We start from the raw sequence: 22246 nt of genomic DNA, 5'->3' as shown, positions 1-22246 counted from the left end.
CGGTGGGTCGAGTATCGAACTTGGTGAACATAAAGTAAATTAACTCCAGGATTCATGACCCAGTCTCCAGGGAGCAGTCTTGGTGGGACAAGTATCGAACTCGGTGAATATAAAGTAACATACCTCGGGGATTCACGACCTAGTCACGGTGGGCCGAGTATCGAACTCGATGAGTATACAGTACTTTCCTCGGGAATTGATGGCCCAGTCTCCAGGGAGCACTGTCGGTGGGCCGAGTATCAAACTCGGTGAGTATCAAGTAACTTACCTCAGGGATTCACGGCCTAGTCTCCTGAGAGCAGTCTCGGTGGGCCGAATATCAAAATTGGTGAGTATAAAGTAACTTACCTTGGGGATTCTCAGCCTAGTCCCCAGGGAGTGTCTCGGTGGGCCGAGTATCGAACTCGGTGAATATAAAGTAACTTACCTCGGGGATTCATGGCCCAGTCTTTAGGGAGCAGACTCGGTGGGCCGAGTATCGAACTCGGTGAGTATAAAGTAACTGATCTCAGGGATTCACGACCCAGTCTCCAGGGAGCAGTCTCAGTGGGCCAGGTATTGAACTCGGTGAGTATAAAGTAACTTACCTCAGGGATTCATGGCCTAGTCTCCTGAGAGCAGTCTCGGTGGGCCGAATATAAAAATTGGTGAGTATAAAGTAATTCACCTTGGGGATTCTCGGCCTAGTCCCCAGGGAGCATCTCGGTGGGCCGAATATCAAAATTAGTGAGTATAAAGTAACTTACCTTGGGGATTCTCAGCCTAGTCCCCAGGGAGTGTCTCGGTGGGCCGAGTATCGAACTCGGTGAATATAAAGTAACTTACCTTGGGGATTCATGGCCCAGTCTTTAGGGAGCAGACTCAGTGGGCCGAGTATCGAATTCGGTGAGTATAAAGTAACTGATCTCAGGGATTCACGACCCAGTCTCCAGGGAGCAGTCTCAGTGGGCCAGGTATTGAACTCGGTGAGTATAAAGTAACTTACCTCAGGGATTTGCGGCCTAGTCTCCAGAGAGTAGACTAGGTTGGCCGAGTATCGAACTCGGTGAGTATAAAGTAATTTACCTTGGGATTCACAGTCTAATCTCCAAGGAGCAGTTTTCGTGGGCCGAGTATCAAACTCGGTGAGTATCAAGTAACTTACCTCGGGGATTCACGGCCTAGTCTCAGTGGGCCGAGTATCGAAGTCGATGAATATAAAGTAACATACCTCGGGGATTCACGGCCTAGTCACGGTTGGCCGAGTATCGAACTCGATGAGTATACAGTACTTTCCTCGGGAATTGATGGCCCAGTCTCCAGGGAGCAGTGTCAGTGGGCCGAGTATCAAACTTGGGGAGTATCAAGTAACTTACCTCGGGGATTCATGGCCTAGTCTCGGTGGGCTGAGTACCGAACGTGGTGAATATAAAGTAACTTATCTCAGGGATTCATGGTCCAGTGTCCAGGAAGCAATCTCGGTGGGCCGAATATCAAACTCGGTGAGTATTAAGTAACTTACCTCGGGGATTCATGGCCTAGTCTCGGTGGGTCGAGTATCGAACTTGGTGAACATAAAGTAAATTAACTCCAGGATTCATGACCCAGTCTCCAGGGAGCAGTCTCGGTGGGACAAGTATCGAACTCGGTGAATATAAAGTAACATACCTCGGGGATTCACGACCTAGTCACGGTGGGCCGAGTATCGAACTCGATGAGTATACAGTACTTTCCTCGGGAATTGATGGCCCAGTCTCCAGGGAGCACTGTCGGTGGGCCGAGTATCAAACTCGGTGAGTATCAAGTAACTTACCTCAGGGATTCACGGCCTAGTCTCCTGAGAGCAGTCTCGGTGGGCCGAATATCAAAATTGGTGAGTATAAAGTAACTTACCTTGGGGATTCTCAGCCTAGTCCCCAGGGAGTGTCTCGGTGGGCCGAGTATCGAACTCGGTGAATATAAAGTAACTTACCTCGGGGATTCATGGCCCAGTCTTTAGGGAGCAGACTCGGTGGGCCGAGTATCGAACTCGGTGAGTATAAAGTAACTGATCTCAGGGATTCACGACCCAGTCTCCAGGGAGCAGTCTCAGTGGGCCAGGTATTGAACTCGGTGAGTATAAAGTAACTTACCTCAGGGATTCATGGCCTAGTCTCCTGAGAGCAGTCTCGGTGGGCCGAATATAAAAATTGGTGAGTATAAAGTAATTCACCTTGGGGATTCTCGGCCTAGTCCCCAGGGAGCATCTCGGTGGGCCGAATATCAAAATTAGTGAGTATAAAGTAACTTACCTTGGGGATTCTCAGCCTAGTCCCCAGGGAGTGTCTCGGTGGGCCGAGTATCGAACTCGGTGAATATAAAGTAACTTACCTTGGGGATTCATGGCCCAGTCTTTAGGGAGCAGACTCAGTGGGCCGAGTATCGAATTCGGTGAGTATAAAGTAACTGATCTCAGGGATTCACGACCCAGTCTCCAGGGAGCAGTCTCAGTGGGCCAGGTATTGAACTCGGTGAGTATAAAGTAACTTACCTCAGGGATTTGCGGCCTAGTCTCCAGAGAGTAGACTAGGTTGGCCGAGTATCGAACTCGGTGAGTATAAAGTAATTTACCTTGGGATTCACAGTCTAATCTCCAAGGAGCAGTTTTCGTGGGCCGAGTATCAAACTCGGTGAGTATCAAGTAACTTACCTCGGGGATTCACGGCCTAGTCTCAGTGGGCCGAGTATCGAAGTCGATGAATATAAAGTAACATACCTCGGGGATTCACGGCCTAGTCACGGTTGGCCGAGTATCGAACTCGATGAGTATACAGTACTTTCCTCGGGAATTGATGGCCCAGTCTCCAGGGAGCAGTGTCAGTGGGCCGAGTATCAAACTTGGGGAGTATCAAGTAACTTACCTCGGGGATTCATGGCCTAGTCTCGGTGGGCTGAGTACCGAACGTGGTGAATATAAAGTAACTTATCTCAGGGATTCATGGTCCAGTGACCAGGAAGCAATCTCGGTGGGCCGAATATCAAACTCGGTGAGTATTAAGTAACTTACCTCGGGGATTCATGGCCTAGTCTCGGTGGGTCGAGTATCGAACTTGGTGAACATAAAGTAAATTAACTCCAGGATTCATGACCCAGTCTCCAGGGAGCAGTCTCGGTGGGACAAGTATCGAACTCGGTGAATATAAAGTAACATACCTCGGGGATTCACGACCTAGTCACGGTGGGCCGAGTATCGAACTCGATGAGTATACAGTACTTTCCTCGGGAATTGATGGCCCAGTCTCCAGGGAGCACTGTCGGTGGGCCGAGTATCAAACTCGGTGAGTATCAAGTAACTTACCTCAGGGATTCACGGCCTAGTCTCCTGAGAGCAGTCTCGGTGGGCCGAATATCAAAATTGGTGAGTATAAAGTAACTTACCTTGGGGATTCTCAGCCTAGTCCCCAGGGAGTGTCTCGGTGGGCCGAGTATCGAACTCGGTGAATATAAAGTAACTTACCTCGGGGATTCATGGCCCAGTCTTTAGGGAGCAGACTCGGTGGGCCGAGTATCGAACTCGGTAAGTATAAAGTAACTGATCTCAGGGATTCACGACCCAGTCTCCAGGGAGCAGTCTCAGTGGGCTAGGTATTGAACTCGGTGAGTATAAAGTAACTTACCTCAGGGATTCATGGCCTAGTCTCCTGAGAGCAGTCTCGGTGGGCCGAATATAAAAATTGGTGAGTATAAAGTAATTCACCTTGGGGATTCTCGGCCTAGTCCCCAGGGAGCATCTCGGTGGGCCGAATATCAAAATTAGTGAGTATAAAGTAACTTACCTTGGGGATTCTCAGCCTAGTCCCCAGGGAGTGTCTCGGTGGGCCGAGTATCGAACTCGGTGAATATAAAGTAACTTACCTTGGGGATTCATGGCCCAGTCTTTAGGGAGCAGACTCAGTGGGCCGAGTATCGAATTCGGTGAGTATAAAGTAACTGATCTCAGGGATTCACGACCCAGTCTCCAGGGAGCAGTCTCAGTGGGCCAGGTATTGAACTCGGTGAGTATAAAGTAACTTACCTCAGGGATTTGCGGCCTAGTCTCCAGAGAGTAGACTAGGTTGGCCGAGTATCGAACTCGGTGAGTATAAAGTAATTTACCTTGGGATTCACAGTCTAATCTCCAAGGAGCAGTTTTCGTGGGCCGAGTATCAAACTCGGTGAGTATCAAGTAACTTACCTCGGGGATTCACGGCCTAGTCTCAGTGGGCCGAGTATCGAAGTCGATGAATATAAAGTAACATACCTCGGGGATTCACGGCCTAGTCACGGTTGGCTGAGTATCGAACTCGATGAGTATACAGTACTTTCCTCGGGAATTGATGGCCCAGTCTCCAGGGAGCAGTGTCAGTGGGCCGAGTATCAAACTTGGGGAGTATCAAGTAACTTACCTCGGGGATTCATGGCCTAGTCTCGGTGGGCTGAGTACCGAACGTGGTGAATATAAAGTAACTTATCTCAGGGATTCATGGTCCAGTGTCCAGGAAGCAATCTCGGTGGGCCGAATATCAAACTCGGTGAGTATTAAGTAACTTACCTCGGGGATTCATGGCCTAGTCTCGGTGGGTCGAGTATCGAACTTGGTGAACATAAAGTAAATTAACTCCAGGATTCATGACCCAGTCTCCAGGGAGCAGTCTCGGTGGGACAAGTATCGAACTCGGTGAATATAAAGTAACATACCTCGGGGATTCACGACCTAGTCACGGTGGGCCGAGTATCGAACTCGATGAGTATACAGTACTTTCCTCGGGAATTGATGGCCCAGTCTCCAGGGAGCACTGTCGGTGGGCCGAGTATCAAACTCGGTGAGTATCAAGTAACTTACCTCAGGGATTCACGGCCTAGTCTCCTGAGAGCAGTCTCGGTGGGCCGAATATCAAAATTGGTGAGTATAAAGTAACTTACCTTGGGGATTCTCAGCCTAGTCCCCAGGGAGTGTCTCGGTGGGCCGAGTATCGAACTCGGTGAATATAAAGTAACTTACCTCGGGGATTCATGGCCCAGTCTTTAGGGAGCAGACTCGGTGGGCCGAGTATCGAACTCGGTAAGTATAAAGTAACTGATCTCAGGGATTCACGACCCAGTCTCCAGGGAGCAGTCTCAGTGGGCTAGGTATTGAACTCGGTGAGTATAAAGTAACTTACCTCAGGGATTCATGGCCTAGTCTCCTGAGAGCAGTCTCGGTGGGCCGAATATAAAAATTGGTGAGTATAAAGTAATTCACCTTGGGGATTCTCGGCCTAGTCCCCAGGGAGCATCTCGGTGGGCCGAATATCAAAATTAGTGAGTATAAAGTAACTTACCTTGGGGATTCTCAGCCTAGTCCCCAGGGAGTGTCTCGGTGGGCCGAGTATCGAACTCGGTGAATATAAAGTAACTTACCTTGGGGATTCATGGCCCAGTCTTTAGGGAGCAGACTCAGTGGGCCGAGTATCGAATTCGGTGAGTATAAAGTAACTGATCTCAGGGATTCACGACCCAGTCTCCAGGGAGCAGTCTCAGTGGGCCAGGTATTGAACTCGGTGAGTATAAAGTAACTTACCTCAGGGATTTGCGGCCTAGTCTCCAGAGAGTAGACTAGGTTGGCCGAGTATCGAACTCGGTGAGTATAAAGTAATTTACCTTGGGATTCACAGTCTAATCTCCAAGGAGCAGTTTTCGTGGGCCGAGTATCAAACTCGGTGAGTATCAAGTAACTTACCTCGGGGATTCACGGCCTAGTCTCAGTGGGCCGAGTATCGAAGTCGATGAATATAAAGTAACATACCTCGGGGATTCACGGCCTAGTCACGGTTGGTCGAGTATCAAACTCGGTGAGTATCAAGTAACTTACCTCAGGGATTTACGGCCTAGTCTCCAGAGAGCAGTCTCGGTGGGCCGAATATAAAAATTGGTGAGTATAAAGTAATTCACCTTGGGGATTCTCGGCCTAGTGTCCAGGGAGCATCTCGGTGGGCCGAGTATTGAACTTGGTGAATAGAAAGTAACTTACCTCGGAGATTCATGGCCCAGTCTCCAGGGAGCAGACTCGGTGGGCTGAGTATCGAACTCGGTGAGTATAAAGTAACTTTCCTCGGGGATTCAGGGCCTAGTCTCGGTAGGCCGAGTATCGAACTCGGTGAGTATACAATACTTTCCTCGGGGATTCACGGCCCAGTCTCCAGGGAGCAGTCTCGGTGGGCCGAGTATCAAACTCGGTGAGTATATAGTACTTTCCTCGGGGATTCACGGCCCAGTCTCCAGGGAGCAGTCTCGGTGGGCCGAGTATCAAACTCGGTGAGTATCAAGTAACTCACCTTGGGGATTCATGGCCTAGTCTCGGTGGGCTGAGTATCGAACTTGGTGAATATAAAGTAACTTACCTTGGGGATTCATGGTCCAGTCTCCAGGGAGCAGTCTTGGTGTGCCGAATATCGAACTCGGTGAGTATAAAGTGACTTTCCATGGGGATTCATGGTCCAGTCTCCAGGGAGCAATCTCGGTGGGCCGAGTATCAAACTCGGTGAGTATCAAGTAACTTACCTCGAGGATTCACGGCCTATACTCGGTGGGCCGAGTATCGAACTCGGTGAGTATAAAGTAACTTTCCTTGGGGATTCATGCCCAGTTTCCAGGGAGCAGTCTCGATGGGCCGATTGTCGAACCCGGTGAGTGTGAAATAATTTACCTCCGAGATTCACAGCCCAGTCTGTAGGGAGCAGTCTCGGTAGGCTGTGTATCAAACTCGGGTGAGTATCAAGTAACTTACCTCGGGGATTCACAGCCTAGTCTCGGTGGGCCGAGTCAACCTGGGTGGCAACTTTCAGGGATCTATGTACATGGACACCTCTGCTCATCCACACTTTCAAGAACTTTACCATTAGCCAAATATTCCGCATTCCTGTTATTCCTTCCAAAGTGAATCACCTCACACTTCTCTACATTAAACTCCATTTGCCACCTCTCAGCCCAGCACTGCAGCTTATCTATATCCCTCTGGAACCTGCTACATCCTTCCACACTATCGACAACACCACCGACTTTAGTATCGTCTGCAAATTTACTCACCCACCCTTCTGCGCCTTCCTCTAGGTCATTGATAAAAATGACATACAGCAACGGCCCCAGAACAGATCCTTGTTGTACTCCACTTGTGACTGTACTCCATTCTGAACATTTCCCATCAACCACCACCCTCTGTCTTCTTTCAGCTAGCCAATTTCTGATCCACATCTCTAATTCACCCTCAATCCCCAGCCTCCGTAATTTTTGCAATAGCCTACCGTGGGGAACCTTATCAAACGCTTTGCTGAAATCCATATACACCACATCAACTGCTCTACCCTCGTCTACCTGTTCAGTCACCTTCTCAAAGAACTCAATAAGGTTTGTGAGGCATGACCTACCCTTCACAAAGCCATGCTGACTATCCCTGATCATATTATTCCTATCTAGATGATTATAAATCTTGTCTCTTATAATCCCCTCCAAGACTTTACCCACTACAGACCTGAGTCGCACCGGTCTATAGTTGCCGGGGTTGTCTCTGCTCCCATTTTTGAACAAAGGGACCACATTTGCTGTCCTCCAGTCCTCTGGCACTATTCCTGTAGCCAATGATGACATAAAAATCAAAGCCAAAGGTCCAGCAATCTCTTCCCTGGCCTCCCAGAGAATCCTAGGATAAATCCCATCAGGTCCCGGGGACTTATCTATTTTCAGCCTGTCCAGAATTGCCAACACCTCTTCCCTACGTACCTCAATGCCATCTATTCTATTAGCCTGGGTCTCCGCATTCTCCTCCACAACATTATCTTTTTCCTGAGTGAATACTGACGAAAAATATTCATTTAGTATCTCGCCTATCTCTTCAGACTCCACACACAATTTCCCATCCCTGTCCTTGACTGGTCCTACTCTTTCCCTAGTCATTCGCTTATTCCTGACATACCTATAGAAAGCTTTTGGGTTTTCCTTGATCCTTCCTGCCAAATACTTCTCATGTCCCCTCCTTGCTCGTCTTAGCTCTCTCTTTAGATCCTTCCTCGCTACCTTGTAACTATCCATCGCCCCAACCGAAACTTCACACTTCATCTTCACATAGGCCTCCTTCTTCCTCTTAACAAGAGATTCCACTTCCTTGGTAAACCACGGTTCCCTCGTTCGACGCCTTCCTCCCTGTCTGACCGGTACATACTTATCAAGAACACGCAGTAGCTGATCCTTGAACAAGCCCCACTTATCCAGTGTGCCCAACACTTGCAGCCTACTTCTCCACCTTATCCCCCCCAAGTCACGTCTAATGGCATCATAATTGCCCTTCCCCCAGCTATAACTCTTGCCCTGCGGTGTATACTTATCCCTTTCCATCATTAACGTAAACGTCACCGAATTGTGGTCACTGTCCCCAAAGTGCTCTCCTACCTCCAAATCCAACACCTGGCCTGGTTCATTACCCAAAACCAAATCCAACGTGGCCTCGCCTCTTGTTGGCCTGTCAACATATTGTTTCAGGAAACCCTCCTGCACACACTGTACAAAAAACAACCCATCTATTGTACTCGAACTATATCTTTTCCAGTCAATATTTGGAAAGTTAAAGTCTCCCATAATAACTACCCTGTTACTTTCGCTCATATCCAGAATCATCTTCGCCATCCTTTCCTCTACATCCCTAGAACTATTAGGAGGCCTATAAAAAACTCCCAACAGGGTGACCTCTCCTTTCCTGTTTCTAACTTCAGCCCATACTACCTCGGAAGAAGAGTCCCCATCTAGCATCCTCTCCGCCACCGTAATACTGCTCTTGACTAGCAGCGCCACACCTCCCCCACTTTTGCCTCCTTCTCTGAGCTTACTAAAACACCTAAACCCCGGAACCTGCAACATCCATTCCTGTCCCTGCTCTATCCATGTCTCCGAAATGGCCACAACATCGAAGTCCCAGGTACCAACCCATGCTGCCAGTTCCCCTACCTTGTTTCGTATACTCCTGGCATTGAAGTAGACACACTTCAAACCACCTACCTGAACACTGGCCCCCTCCTGCGACGTCAAATCTGTGCTCCTGACCTCTATACTCTCATTCTCCCTTACCCTAAAACTACAATCCAGGTTCCCATGCCCCTGCTGCATTAGTTTAAACCCCCCCAAAGAGCACTAACAAATCTCCCCCCCAAGATATTCTCCAGGAAGCAGTCTCGGTGTGTAGAACTCAATATTTTCCTGCTTCTTTGACTGTGGTAAAGACTCAACAATAGATTGTTATGGTAAAATAACAAGGCTTTATTTACGAAAAGACTGCATTGAACTTGGAGAATATAAAGTAACTTACCTCCAGGATTCAAGGTCCAGTCTCCAGGGAGCAGTCTCGGTGGGACAAGTATCGAACTCGGTGAATATAAAGTAACTTACCTCAGGGATTCAAGGCCTAGTCTCGGTGGGACGAGTATCGAACTCGGTGAATATAAAGTAACTTACCTCAGGGATTCACGGCCTAGTTTCAGTGTGCCGAGTATTGAACTCGGTGAATATGAAGTAACTTACCTTGGGGATTCACGGCCTAGTCTTAGTGGGCTGGGTATCGAACTCGGTGTTTCTCTGGTTGGCAATCAGTAGCTAGTGGTGTCCCTCAGGGATCAGTGTTGGGCCCACAGTTGTTCACAATTTACATAGATGATTTGGAGTTGGGGACCAAGGGCAATGTGTCCAAGTTTGCAGGCGACACTAAGATGAATGGCAAAGCAAAAAGTGCAGAGGATACCAGAAGTCTGCAGAGGGATTTGGATAGGTTAAGTGAATGGGCTAGGGTCTGGCAGATAGAATACAATGTTGACAAATGAAATGAAATGAATGAAATGAAATGAAATGAAATGAATGAAATGAAATGAAATGAAAATCGCTTATTGTCACAAGTAGGCTTCAAATGAAGTTACTGTGAAAAGCCCCTAGTCGCCACATTCCAGCGCCTGTTCGGGGAGGCTCGTGGTTATCCATGTGGTTATCCATTTTGGTAGGAATAACAGCAAAAGGGCAATAAACAAAGAAATAACTGATACAGCAATTATCATGGGGGATCTTAATCTACATGTCGATTGGTCAATCAAGGTCGGTCAAGGCAGCCTTGAGGAGGAGTTTATAGAATGTATCTGCAATAGTTTCCTTGAACAGTATGTAATGGAACCTATGAGGGAACAAGCGGTCCTAGATCTAGTCCCATGTAATGAGACAGGAAAATTAATGATCTCATAGTTATGGATCCTCTCGGAAGGATTGATTACAACATGTTTAAAATTTAAGATGGAGGGTGAGAAGTTAAAATCCAATACCAGTGTCTTGTCCTTAAACAAAGAAGACTACAATGGGATCAGGGAAGAGTTGACTAAGGTAGAAAAGGAGCAAAAAATTTTATGGTGGGACAATTGAGGAATGGTGGAGGACTTTCAGAGCGATTTTTCGCAGTACTCAGCACAAGTATATTCCAATCAAAAGGAAGGACTGTAGGAAAATGGATAATCAGCCATAGATATCTAAGGAAATAAAGGAGGGTATCAAATTGAAAGAAAATTTATACAAAGTGGCAAAGATTAGTTGGAATCTAGAGGATTGGGAAATCTTTAAAAGTCAACAGAAAGCCACGAAAAAAGCTACAAAGAAAATTAAGATAGACTATGCGACTAAACTAGCTCAGAATATAAAAACAGACAGCAAACGTTTCTACAAATATATAAAATGAAAGAGTGGCTAAAGTCAACATTCGTCCTTTAGAGGATGAGAAGAGGGTTATATAATGTGAAATGAAGAAATGGTCGAGCCATTGAACAGATATTTTGTGTCTGACTTCACAGTGGAAGACACAAATAAAATGCCAATAATTGATGGCAAGGAGGCTATGGCAGGTGAGGTCCTAGAAATGATCATTATCACTAAGGAGGTAGTGTTGGGCAAGCTAATGGGGCTAAAGATAGACAAGCCTCCTGGCCCTGATGGAATGTTGGGTGACCTACCAAGGCCTAGATTTTAGGCCTGATTAAAATTGGCCATTTTAAATTCAAGAATTGAGCATTTTAAAATGATACTGCAGTCAAACCTCAGGCAAGCTGTTAGAACTCAGACTTGACCAAAGTCAAACACACAACCAACAAACAAGCTGCCAGAACATGTCTGGATCTGCACTGTCAATCACCCATGAGAAAATTAATGCACCGTACTGATATGCACAGGTCCTTTGTCAGTAGCCCAGATTGGAGCAACTTTCTGTCACCCAGAGTTTCTGCTGTTACCTTATATGGAACAGGTTATGTGCAGCCCACACCACCAGAGATTGGACACCTGGGGCAGGCTCAGGTGTCCTGTCAAACAGTCATCAACTGGATCATTGGGTGCTGAGACCCCTCCTGAGGCATCATTGGCAAAAAGCCAGAGGAAATGGCAAAAGGGTGCGAACAGAGATGGATAAAAAACAGGCACCCAAGGCACATCAGGAGAGAAGACTTGGCTTGGGAGGTGACTTTGAGAAGACCAGACCAGAGAATGAAGGAAGGAAGGAAGGTGAAGTGTTGGGTGCTCTGAGGTACAGACGAACCAACACGGTTGCGATTGGTACAACACAGTTTTATTCCATTAAACTATTTATACATCAGACTTGGTACTCAGCACGTTGTGACTGTGTGAGTGTCTTGCTATGAGGTCCTGGCCCTGTGCCGTCTCCAGATGGACTGCCCAGGAAGTGTCGTGTTTCTTGTTTTATACTGTGTCTGCTCTTGTCTGTGATTGGCTGTCGTGTTATGTGTGCTAATTGGTCCGTTGGTCTGTCTATCATTATGTATGTGTTATGATGTATGTTTGAATATCATGACAGAAGAGACTGCCAGCGAGAACCACCTTCGTGAAGACTGACCAGAGGAATGCAGTGCTCAGGTCCATGCCCTAGCAAGCCATCTTTGCGGGTAGTATACACTGATCTTGGGTACCTCTCGTATATTTTGTGGATAATTTATGGGTTAATTGTGTTAAATTAATATTATTGAATTTGAACTTGTGTTTGAGGTTTGTTCTCCTCATTAATAAAGACCCATAGGTAAAACCTTTGAGTAAGTGAACTGGTCGAAAGTATCTGAGGTTTTACAGATACAACATATGCATCCCAGGGTACTAAAAGAGATGGTGGGGGAAATAATAAATACGCTCGTTGTAATTTATCAAAATTCTCTGGGCAGGGGGTGGTTTCGGCAGTTTTGAAAACAGCAAATGTGACGCCACTGTTGAAAACAGGAGGTAAGCAAAAGGTGGGTAACTGTAGGCCAGTTAGTTTAACTTCTGTAGTGGGGAAAATGCTTGAATCTATCATTGTGGTGAACATATTATGGCAACCATTCACCACTGTATTGCATTGTACTATGTTGTTGCCCTTGTGGGCTTCACCTATGGACCATTGTATTGTATTACACCGCTTGTATCATGTTGGTGCCCTTGTGGGCTCCGCCCCTGGCTCCGCCCCCTTGAGGGGAGGTATATAGAGCAGCTGCCTGTAGGTGGCTCTCAGTGCAGAGCAGTCACAGGCAGGCACTGTTCTAGTTGATTAAAGCAACTGTTCACTTCAACTCTCTGTCTCGTGTGAATTGATCGTCGCATCAATCATTAAGGAAGAGGGTTTCCTCCGGGTGCTCCGGTTTCCTCCCACAGTCCAAAGATGTGCAGGTTAGGTGGATTGGCCATGATAAATTGCCCTTAGTGTCCAAAATTGCTCTTAGTGTTGGGTGGGGTTGCTGGGTTGTGGGGATGGGGTGGAGGTGTTGACCTTGGGTAGGGTGCTCTTTCCAAGAGCCGGTGCAGACTCGATGGGCCGAATGGCCTCCTTCTGCACTGTAAATTCTATGATGAAATAGTGTGACATCTGGATAGAAATTGTGCCATTGGGCAGACGCAGCATGGGTGCATGAAAGGCAGGTCATGTTTAACTAATTTATTGTAATTCTTTGAGGACATTACGAGTGCGGTGGACAACAGGAACCTGTGGACGTGGTGTATCTGGATTTCCAGAAGGCATTCGACATGGTGCACCACAAAAGGCTGCTGCATATGATAAAGTTGCACGGCATTACCGGTAATGTATTAGCATGGATAGAGGATTGGTTAACTAACAGAAAGGAAAGAGTGGGGATAAATGAGTGTTTTCTGGTTGGCGATCAGTGGCCAGTGGTGTGCCCCAGGGACCAGTTTTGGGATCACAATTGTTTACAATTTACATAGATGATTTTGAGTTGGGGATCAAGTGCAATGTGTTAAAGTTCGCAGGTGACACTAGTGGTAGAGCAAAGTGTGCAGAAGACACTAAAAGTCTGCAGAGGGATCTAGATAGTTTAAGTGAGTGGGCAAGGGTCCGGAAGATGGAGTACAATGTTAGTAAATGTGAGGTCTTTCATTTTGACAGGAATAACAGCAAAATAGATTATTATTTAATAGTAAAAAATTGCAGCATGCTGCTGTGCAGAGGGATCTGGGTGTCCTTGTGCACGAATTACAAAACATTGGTTTGCAGGTACAGCAAGTAATTAAGAAGGAAAATTGAATTTTGTCCTTCATTGCTAGAGGGGTGGAGTTTAAAAACAGGGGGGTGATGTTGCAGCCACACCTGAAGTACTATGTACAGTTTTGGTCTCCTTACTTGAGAACGGATGTACTGGCACTGGAGGGGGTGCAGAAGAGTTTTACTACTTTGATTCTGGAACTAAGAGGATTGGCTTTTGAGGAGAGACTGAGTAGACTGGGACTGTACTCATTGGAATTTAGAAGAATGAGGGGGGATCTTATAGAAACATATAAAATTATGAAAGGAATGTATAAGATATTTTCTCCCCGTGTCTGCGTGGGTTTCCTCCGGGTGCTCCGGTTTCCCCCCACAAGTCTCGAGAGACGTAATGTTAGGTAATTTGGACATTCTGAATTCTCCCTCTGTGTACCCGAACAGGCGGCGGAATGTGGCAACCAGGTTTTTTTTACAGTAACTTCATTGCAGTGTTAATGAAATAATAAAGATTATTATTTTTGGTGGGTGAAACTAGAACTAGGGGACAGAGCCTCAAAAAAAGGGGGAGCAGACTGACTTGAGGAGGAACTTCGTCACCCAAAGGGTCGTGAATCTGTGGAATTCCCTGCCCAGTGAAGCGGTTGAGGCCTCTTTGAATGTTTTTAAGGCAACGATAGATAGATTTTTGGACAGTAAAGGAATTAAGGGCTATGGTGAATGGGCGGGTAAGTGGAGCTAAGTCCGCAAAACAGATCAGCCAAGATCTTATTGAATGGCAGAGAAGGTTGAAGGGGCCAAGTGGCCTTCTCCTGCTTCTAATTGTTATGTTCAAATAATCTTACTGGGACCTGGTGCCCGTTGGCTGAAGGAAGTTGCGACAATGTCGGAGAATGGAAGTGCTGAGTGCAGGTTTCCGACAGAGCAGTGGAATCACTTCCACGTGCTGAGACTTGATAGTTGTTTCACTTTCACATCAATTCTTTTTTCTGCTGCAAGTGAAGGGTTGTAGCCTTCCGTCACACCTTCAAAACCATGTGCCACCATGTTCTGTTCCTTGTTATTTGGCATAAAGGTGCCAATTGCAAGACAAGGATAGGTCAAGCAATAACGTGGGTTCTTTATTTGAAGATAACACTACATACAAAAAATGTTAATTCAGAGGCTAAAGATACATGCCAAGAAAGCAAGGTAAAGAACAAGTGCTGATCTCTGCAAAGTCATCGCCGGAACCTTGCTGCACATAAAAAACATCCTAGCAAGCTGTTATCAAGTAAATCTGAAGATCCACATCCTGTAACAGGCGTGTCAGCATTAAGCATGATATTAAAAAGCAGAATGAACTCAAACAGACCACAATATATTTTTTAATTTTCTTGGCATGGTGCATTTTTAATCTTTGTGAAAGATGTACAAAAATTAAACATTTTGCGACCAATATTTCGAAACCAGGCATTACTTTGGACAGCTATGATGTGCCTGAGCCTGAACCCCAACTACAACAACTGCACTGTATGACTTCAGAGTTTCCACTATTGTTCCTTTTTTTTGGCAGTTATTTTAATTAACATTGCTATTTATAATAATCGTTCTATAAGTATGAGAATTAAAAAGATGGAAATTCCCCCAAAAAATAATGATTGTTGAACATGTCTTTGCGTTTGTCCTTTGTTCTCCTCGATATTAGAAGACACCTAGGTAAAACCTTTGAGTAAGTGAACTGGTCGAAAGTATCTGAATTGGACAGATACAACACTGATTTGTGGAATTGGCTCGCAGAGCTTCCTGATGGGAACTCCTTATTCCTGTTGAGAATTCCAGTCAAGCAGCATGTCCAATGGCCGCTCATTATTCCTGGCATTAGATCTTCTCCAGGTGCAGTACTGATGGCCTCTTCTTATTCCTCTCAGTAGAACGGGTCAAGAAGGACACCTGATGGCTGCTTACCAATTCTAATGGGAGCTACAAACAGAGTTTGTTTTAAGCTCTGGGTCTCATCATATGTATTTGGCTGGTGGGTTCTGCGGGCAGGAGCAGCACCCTGGACAGCTCGCTGGCTCTGTACAATTGATTTTTTTGATACATATTATTGGGTATTGCTGAAAAAGAGACATACTGTCAAAACCTTTCATCTTGCGCTCATCAGAACAGGTTTCCAAGAATACCAAATCTCTAAAGGAACAACAATTTATACTGCATGAGAAGAGGGTGCTGATTGGTTGGCAAGTGGACCTGTCTGGTTTGAATTTAAACAAAAGCTTGGCAGATAACTGTTCCCTGGTGCATTTGCCATGACAACACCTCTACCAACCAGAACTCACTGGTTATTGGCGTATCTATAGGGTGATGCTGGTGGGAGGCAGTGGGTGGAGGGGAAGAACTAAAATAATTAGATTTACATGTAGAAAAGAAAAAAACGAACTTGCATTTATATAGTATCTTATCTTTATGACATCTCAAAGCAATTCAGATGCATTGGGCGGGATTCTTCGAGCCTCCGCGCCGAAATCACGATTGGTGCGGGGGCGGAGAATGGGTGTCAAACCCGAGATCGGGTCCGACGCCGCTCCCTGGAGAATCGCCGGCAAACGCACGCGTGCGGTCAAAGCGGCGCCGGTCGGAGGCCATTGAAAGGGGCCCCCGCGGTGATTCACCAAGTGCAGCTGGCCGAGTTCCCGACGGCGTGGTTCTCTCATGGTTCCACTCGTCGGGAGCTCGGTGTGGCAGCTGCGGACTCAGTCTGCGGCCGCCCTGGTGGGGGGGCGGGGGGGATCATTCGCGGGGGGGCATCCAGGATGGCCAGGCTACCAATCGGGGGCCACCGATCCACGGGCACGTGTAATCTGGGGGGGAGGGGCCTATGTTTTCAGTGCCGGTCCGCGGTGTGGGTCGGCCATGACGCGCAAGATGGTCGCCGCATGCCGCCGCCGTGGGCATGTACGGACCCCCGGCCGGAAGTTCAGGGGCCCGTATCAGCAGCCAGAGCTGCGGGGACTACTCCGGGGCTCTGCTAGCCCCCTGCAAATCGGAGAATCACCCTGGACTTTCTCCAGGTAAGTCCAGAGTGATTTGTGTGCATTTTTACGCGGGCGTGGGGTCATAGCCCCATTATTGGAGAATCCCGCCCAGGGTATTCTGTATTTAAGCACAATCACCATTATGTGGGTAAGCAAGGCACACAATTTTGTTTATAATAATATCTCATGAACAGCAATGAGAATACAAACCATTTTGCTTTTATTGTTTTGGTTGAGGAAGGAATGCTAACCAGGAGAATTCTCTGATCGAATTCAAATAGTCTTGGGATTTTTTTTACACCCATCTGAACAGGCAGGCGGAGCCAAATGGGAGTTTGATTTAATGTCTCATCCAAAAGGTGGCGGTTACAACAATGCAGACCTCCTTCTGTATTGCGCTGAAGTGGCAGCCATGTTTGGTGCATCTGTCCTGGAATGTGGTATGGAGCCACAACATCTGGCTCAGAGGTGAGGATGCTGCCATCAGATCCAAGCTGCCTCTTTCTCATTCCTATCAAGGGCTTGGAATTCAAACCAAATTACTTATTTTCATTTAATAGGCCACATTATTATTTTTTTAATTAAACAAACCAATAACACAATAACATAATATTCTTGTATTTACAGATGCACATCATTTTCAGAAAACGGATGGATAAATACAAGAACCTACACATTCTTTGGGCACATCTGCCAAAAGCAAGGAAATACCTGGAATGGACATTAATAATCAGCAAGAGTGATGCAGTTTTCAAACCGGCACATAACTGGCATTTAATTTTTACTGCAATGTGTACCTAACATTTTCAGCTACATATTGCATATAACAAATGAATGATTGCCACTATTAACAAGGGAGATTCCAGGCCTGATTGGTTAGATATCATCAATATTCTTGGGTGAAAAATATGCAGAAGATCTCAGTCGCCATCTATTGCAAATTTGGGGTTATTACTACAATCAGTGCAGAAAATAAATTACCTTTAAAACGACAAGCCTTTTTCTGCAGTAACAAAGGGCGTTCATGAGAAGCTACGGATATAATTTTCCATGTTGACTATTTGTGGGACGCTGGGGTGGTTTGGGTTTGGACACTGGTTTGTGGACTGGGTCCAGTTACTGTTCCGGGCACTGGTAGCGAGTGTGTGGACAAACTGGGTGAGCTCGGAGTATTTCAGACTGCGTGGGGGGAAGGAGGCAGGGATGTCTACTCTCCCCATTGCTCTTTGCTTTGGCTATAGAACCATTGGCAATGGCACTGAGAGCGTCAAGGAAATGGCAGGGGATAGTGCAGGGGTGTGGAGAATAGGTCTCACTGTACGCAGATGACTTGCTGCTTTACATTTCCGACCCATTGGAAGGTATTGGGGGTGATTCTGAGTATTTTGGAGCAATTCGGCCAGTGCTCGGGGTCCAAATTGAATATGTTGAAGAGCGAGGTTTTTCCAATCCAAGCGAGGGGGCAGGAGAAGAGGCTGGGGGAGTTGCTGTTTAGGGTGATGGGCGGAACTTTCGATATCTGGGTATTCAGGTGGTGCGGGGTGGGAGCAGCTGCACAACCTGAATCTGGCTCGGTTGGTGGAGCAGATGAAAGGGGCTTTTAGGAGGTGGGATGTACTCCTGTTGTCATTGGCGGGACAGGTGCAATCAGTGAAAATGACGGTCCTCCCGAGGTTCTTGTTTATGTTCCAGAACCTCCTGATTTTTATTCCTATGGCTTTCTTTAGAAGGGTGAATGCGATGATTTCAGGGTTTGTCTGGGCGGGTAAGGCCCCGTGGGTGAAGAAGGTGCTTCTGGAGTGGCAAGGGAGGTGGGGGGGTGGATCTCCTGAACTTCATGAACTATTACTGGCCGGCGAATATAGCTATGGTTAGGAAGTGGGCAGTGAGGGAGGGATTGGTGTGGGAGCGGATGGAGGAAATCTCTTGCAAGGATACGAGTTTGGGGGCAGGGGAGCTGGGAAGTGGGGGGCGGGGCGGGATGGAGGGGTATTTGTTGGAGTTCCTTATTTGCTTGTTTTGTTTTGTGATTATGTTTATTGTGTGAATATATAAATACCTCAATAAAATATTTTTCAAAAACCCCCATCTGCTGTCCTCCATGGGGTAGTCACACAGCCATGCATGCTTCCTGTCTTCTCCTCCATTTGTTCTCATCACATTCCATTCCATCTGTCTTTATGCAACAAAACTGGCCCTAGCCCCAGCCCACCTTGGATGATGATGCTGAGGGCTCACTAGACATCGAGCTGGGTCCCAGATCTACATTAAGCTTGGGTTCACCATCTGGAGAAAACCTCACAGACACGTTCCCCCTTGCAGGGACAGCCCAGGTGTCTAGCACTGGACTGCTGGAGAACAGACCTCTGATGAATCCAGGTCAGATGATGAGACTCTGCAGTCGCCCATTGCACACATACTGGAGATGCAAAGACAGGCCGGGGAACATCAGGCAGAGTTGTCCCGAAGGCCGTCATCAGACTAGAGTGAAGGATGGAGGAGTCTGTCTACATTCTCGCTGATGTTGTGGCTCCAGTATTGCAGTGCATGGAAAGGGTGGTCTTGGAGCAGTTTCTGCCAGATTTACATACAGACCTACACTCCATTGCCCTCAGCATAGGTGAGATCCATCAGAGGCTAGGCAATAGGGATCGGGGAACCTCATCCTCCCTCCAAGTGCCCTTTCTCCTGAAGGAATCAGGCAGTGGCTCGGGAATCCAAAGAGTGAAGCCACATCTGCCGAATACCCTAGGACCATCCACACAGGAGGCTGCAAGTGTGTCCAACTGTTCCCAATCCCCTCCACTTGTCAGTTCCAGCTGCTCAGGCCAAGGTGGGTAAAGCTCCCCAGAGCAGGAGGGCCATGCAGGCCCTGGTTGTCATGTGGATGCCCAGCAATGTCAGCTCAGACAATAGAACATAGATGTTAGCAGGTGCCTTCACATCTGTTGCCAATGTCAGGGCTGCATCCAGGGGTAATTGTAGCTTGTGTGAAGGAATTATGATTGGACACTGGTGAAGCCAGAAGCCAACCTTATCCCCGCATAAGAGCTGTGGAGGAAATGTGATTACAGTTTCACGAGCTAGCCAATCAGCAGTTTTGATAGGGACCTATTTAACATGGAATTGCTGCAAATGTTCCCCAACAAAAGATTATAGGAGTAACAATGGGCAGACATCACCTGTGATCAGGAAGCAATTAAAAGAAGGATGGTGGGTGGGAAGGAGTTTTAGATATCTGGGGATTCAGGTGGCAAGGGACTGGGGTCAACTTCATAAACTAAATTTGGGGAGGGTGATTGAGCAAATGAAAGGGGATTTCTGAAGGTGGGACATGCTCCCGCTGTCACTGGCGGAGAGAGTACAGACTGTGAAGATGACAGTCCTCCCGAGATTACTGTTTGTGTTTCAGTGTCTCCCAATCTTTATCCCCAAGCATTTATTTGGAAAATTAATGCGGCGATCTTGGGTTTTATATGGGCTGGGAGAGCCCCGAGGGTGAAGAAGGTCCTTCTTGAGCGGGGATGCGGGGAGGGAGGCTTGGCCCTTCCGAGCTTTATTAATTACTATTGGGCGGCTAATATTTTTATAGCTAGGAAGTGGGTAGTGGGGATGGCGTCAGTGTGGGAGCAGATAGAGGCGGTACCTTGTCAGGGCACAAGTCTGGAGGCTCTGCTAACAGCACCTCTGGCAGCTCGGTACTCCACAAGTACAGTAGTAGCGGCAGCCCTCAGAGTGTGGGGGCAATGGAGGCAATTAGAGACTGGAGGGGGCGTCAGTGTGCTCACCGATCTGTGACAATCACCGGTTCGCTCCGGGGGGGGGGGGGGGGGGGCTGGATGGGGGCTTTAGGAGGTGGCAGCAGGCAGGAATTGAGAGATTTGGGGATCTCTTCATTGAGGAGGGTTTCCCGAGCCTGGAGGATCTAGAGGAGCAGTTTGAGTTACCGGGTGGGAATGGATTTCGGTACCTGCAGGTACAGGACTTTGTCCGGAGGCAGGTGCCAAGCTTTCCTCGCCTCCCTCTAAGGGGACTACAGGATAAGTTCATGTCTAAAACAGAGGTTGGGGAGAGGAGGGTCTCGGAAATATATAAGGAATTGATGGAGTGGGAAGGGGTCCCAATCGGGGAGATGAAGGGGAAGTAGGAAGACGAGTTGGGGAGGGGGCGGGGGAGTTGGAAGTCGGGCTAGCTATGGGAGAAGGCCCTGAAAAGAATCAATGCATCCTCGTTGTGTGCCAGGCTTAGCCTGATCCAGTTCAAAGTGGTCCACATGGCTCATATGACTGTGGCCCGGATGAGTAGGTTTTTTGAGGAGGTGGAGGACAGGTGTGAGAGGTACGGGGGAAGTCTGGCGAATCATGTACATATGCTTTAGGCATGTCCGAAGCCGAGGGGATTCTGGCAGTGATTCGCAGATGCCATGTCAGAGGTCCTGGAAGGGAGGGTGACTCCGAGGCCAGAGATGACAATATTTGGAGTGTCGGAAGATCTGGGAGCCCGGGGGGGGGGAGAAAGGCTGACGTTTTGGCCTTTGCCTCCCTGGTGGCCCAGAGACGGATTTTGCTGGGATGGAGGGACTCGGAGCCTCCAAAGTCTGGGGTGTAGGTCAGTGACATGGCGGGGTTTCTCAGGTTAGAGAAGGTTAAGTTTGCCTTAAGGGGTTCAATACAGGGGTTCGCTCAGAGGTGGCAGCTGTTCATCAACTTCTTTAAGGAAAATTGACCGTCAGCAGAAGGGGGGGGGGGGGGGGGCTGGGGAATGAGGGTGGGGGGTGAAGGGGAGGCATGGAACTGGAGAATAAGCGCAGGGAATCTAATATATGGGTAGCTAGGGGTTAGGGCGGAGGAAAGTTGGGTATGTTACTGTGGGGTTTTTATGTGTGTCGGACCATTCTGTTATTTAGAATGTTAATATGTTAAAATTAAAAATGCCTCAGTAAAATGCTTCCTCAAAAAGGATGGCACAGATTGGGCGTCACGATAGCTCAGTGGTTGGCACTGTTGCTTCACAGCTCCAGGGTCCCAGTGTCTTGGGTCACTGTCTCTACGGAGTCTGCACGTACTCCCTGTGTCTGTGTGGGTTTCCTCCGGGTGCTCCAGTTTCCTCCCATAGTCCAAAGATGTGCAGGTCAGGTGGATTGGCCATGCTAAATTGCCCTTCGTATCCAAAAAGGTTAGGTGGGGTTACAGGGATAGGGTGGAGGTGTGGGCTTAAGTAGGGTGCTCTTTCTAAGGGCTGGTGCAGACTCGATGGGCCGAATGTCCTCCTTCTGCACTGTAAAATCTATGATTTACATGACAAAGGAGGAATGGCAAGAATCACCATAACTACCAGACAGGTACAGACATGTTGACCAAAAAAGGGCAGAGGCAGGGGCAAAGGGTTTCAAGGGACAGAGGGCTTGGAACATTCAAGAAGGTAAGCAGTATCAGCTACAGAAGGGGATATCTCATCAGAGAGAAAGAAGCAGAAACCTGCAGGAGGACCCAGCATGCAAGACCAACCCTGAGCCAAGACACAGTGAAGATCCTTCAGACGAAGAGCTTGATCAGCTCCAGCTCATTGGATAGTATCCTTAAGTCCCAGCGACTGAAACTTATTCTTCTCCGTTCTTAATAATAATAATCTTTATTGTCACAAGTATCTTACATTAACACAGCAATAAAGTTACTGTGAAAATAATCAATTCTTGTTTATTAGTGGATCC

At 47.4% G+C, this 22246-nt stretch overlaps 1 protein-coding gene across 1 annotated transcript in view; it reads left to right on the top strand.

Annotated features, from left to right (window-relative positions):
• Window positions 1-17531, top strand: part of tdh (L-threonine dehydrogenase) — a 133367-nt gene extending 115836 nt beyond the window's left edge. Inside the window, exon 9 of the mRNA XM_072499041.1 lies at window positions 17164-17531. Coding sequence (XP_072355142.1) covers window positions 17164-17195 — 32 coding nt within the window. The 3' untranslated portion in view covers window positions 17196-17531. The remainder of the gene's footprint in view (window positions 1-17163) is intronic.
• Window positions 17532-22246: the final 4715 nt, after the last annotated feature.

Source organism: Scyliorhinus torazame, chromosome 4, assembly GCF_047496885.1.
Source record: "Scyliorhinus torazame isolate Kashiwa2021f chromosome 4, sScyTor2.1, whole genome shotgun sequence".
Classification (NCBI taxonomy): Eukaryota; Metazoa; Chordata; class Chondrichthyes; order Carcharhiniformes; family Scyliorhinidae; genus Scyliorhinus; species Scyliorhinus torazame.
The sequence above is the reverse complement of the archived record's forward strand: the minus strand, read 5'-3'. Positions and strand labels throughout refer to the sequence as shown.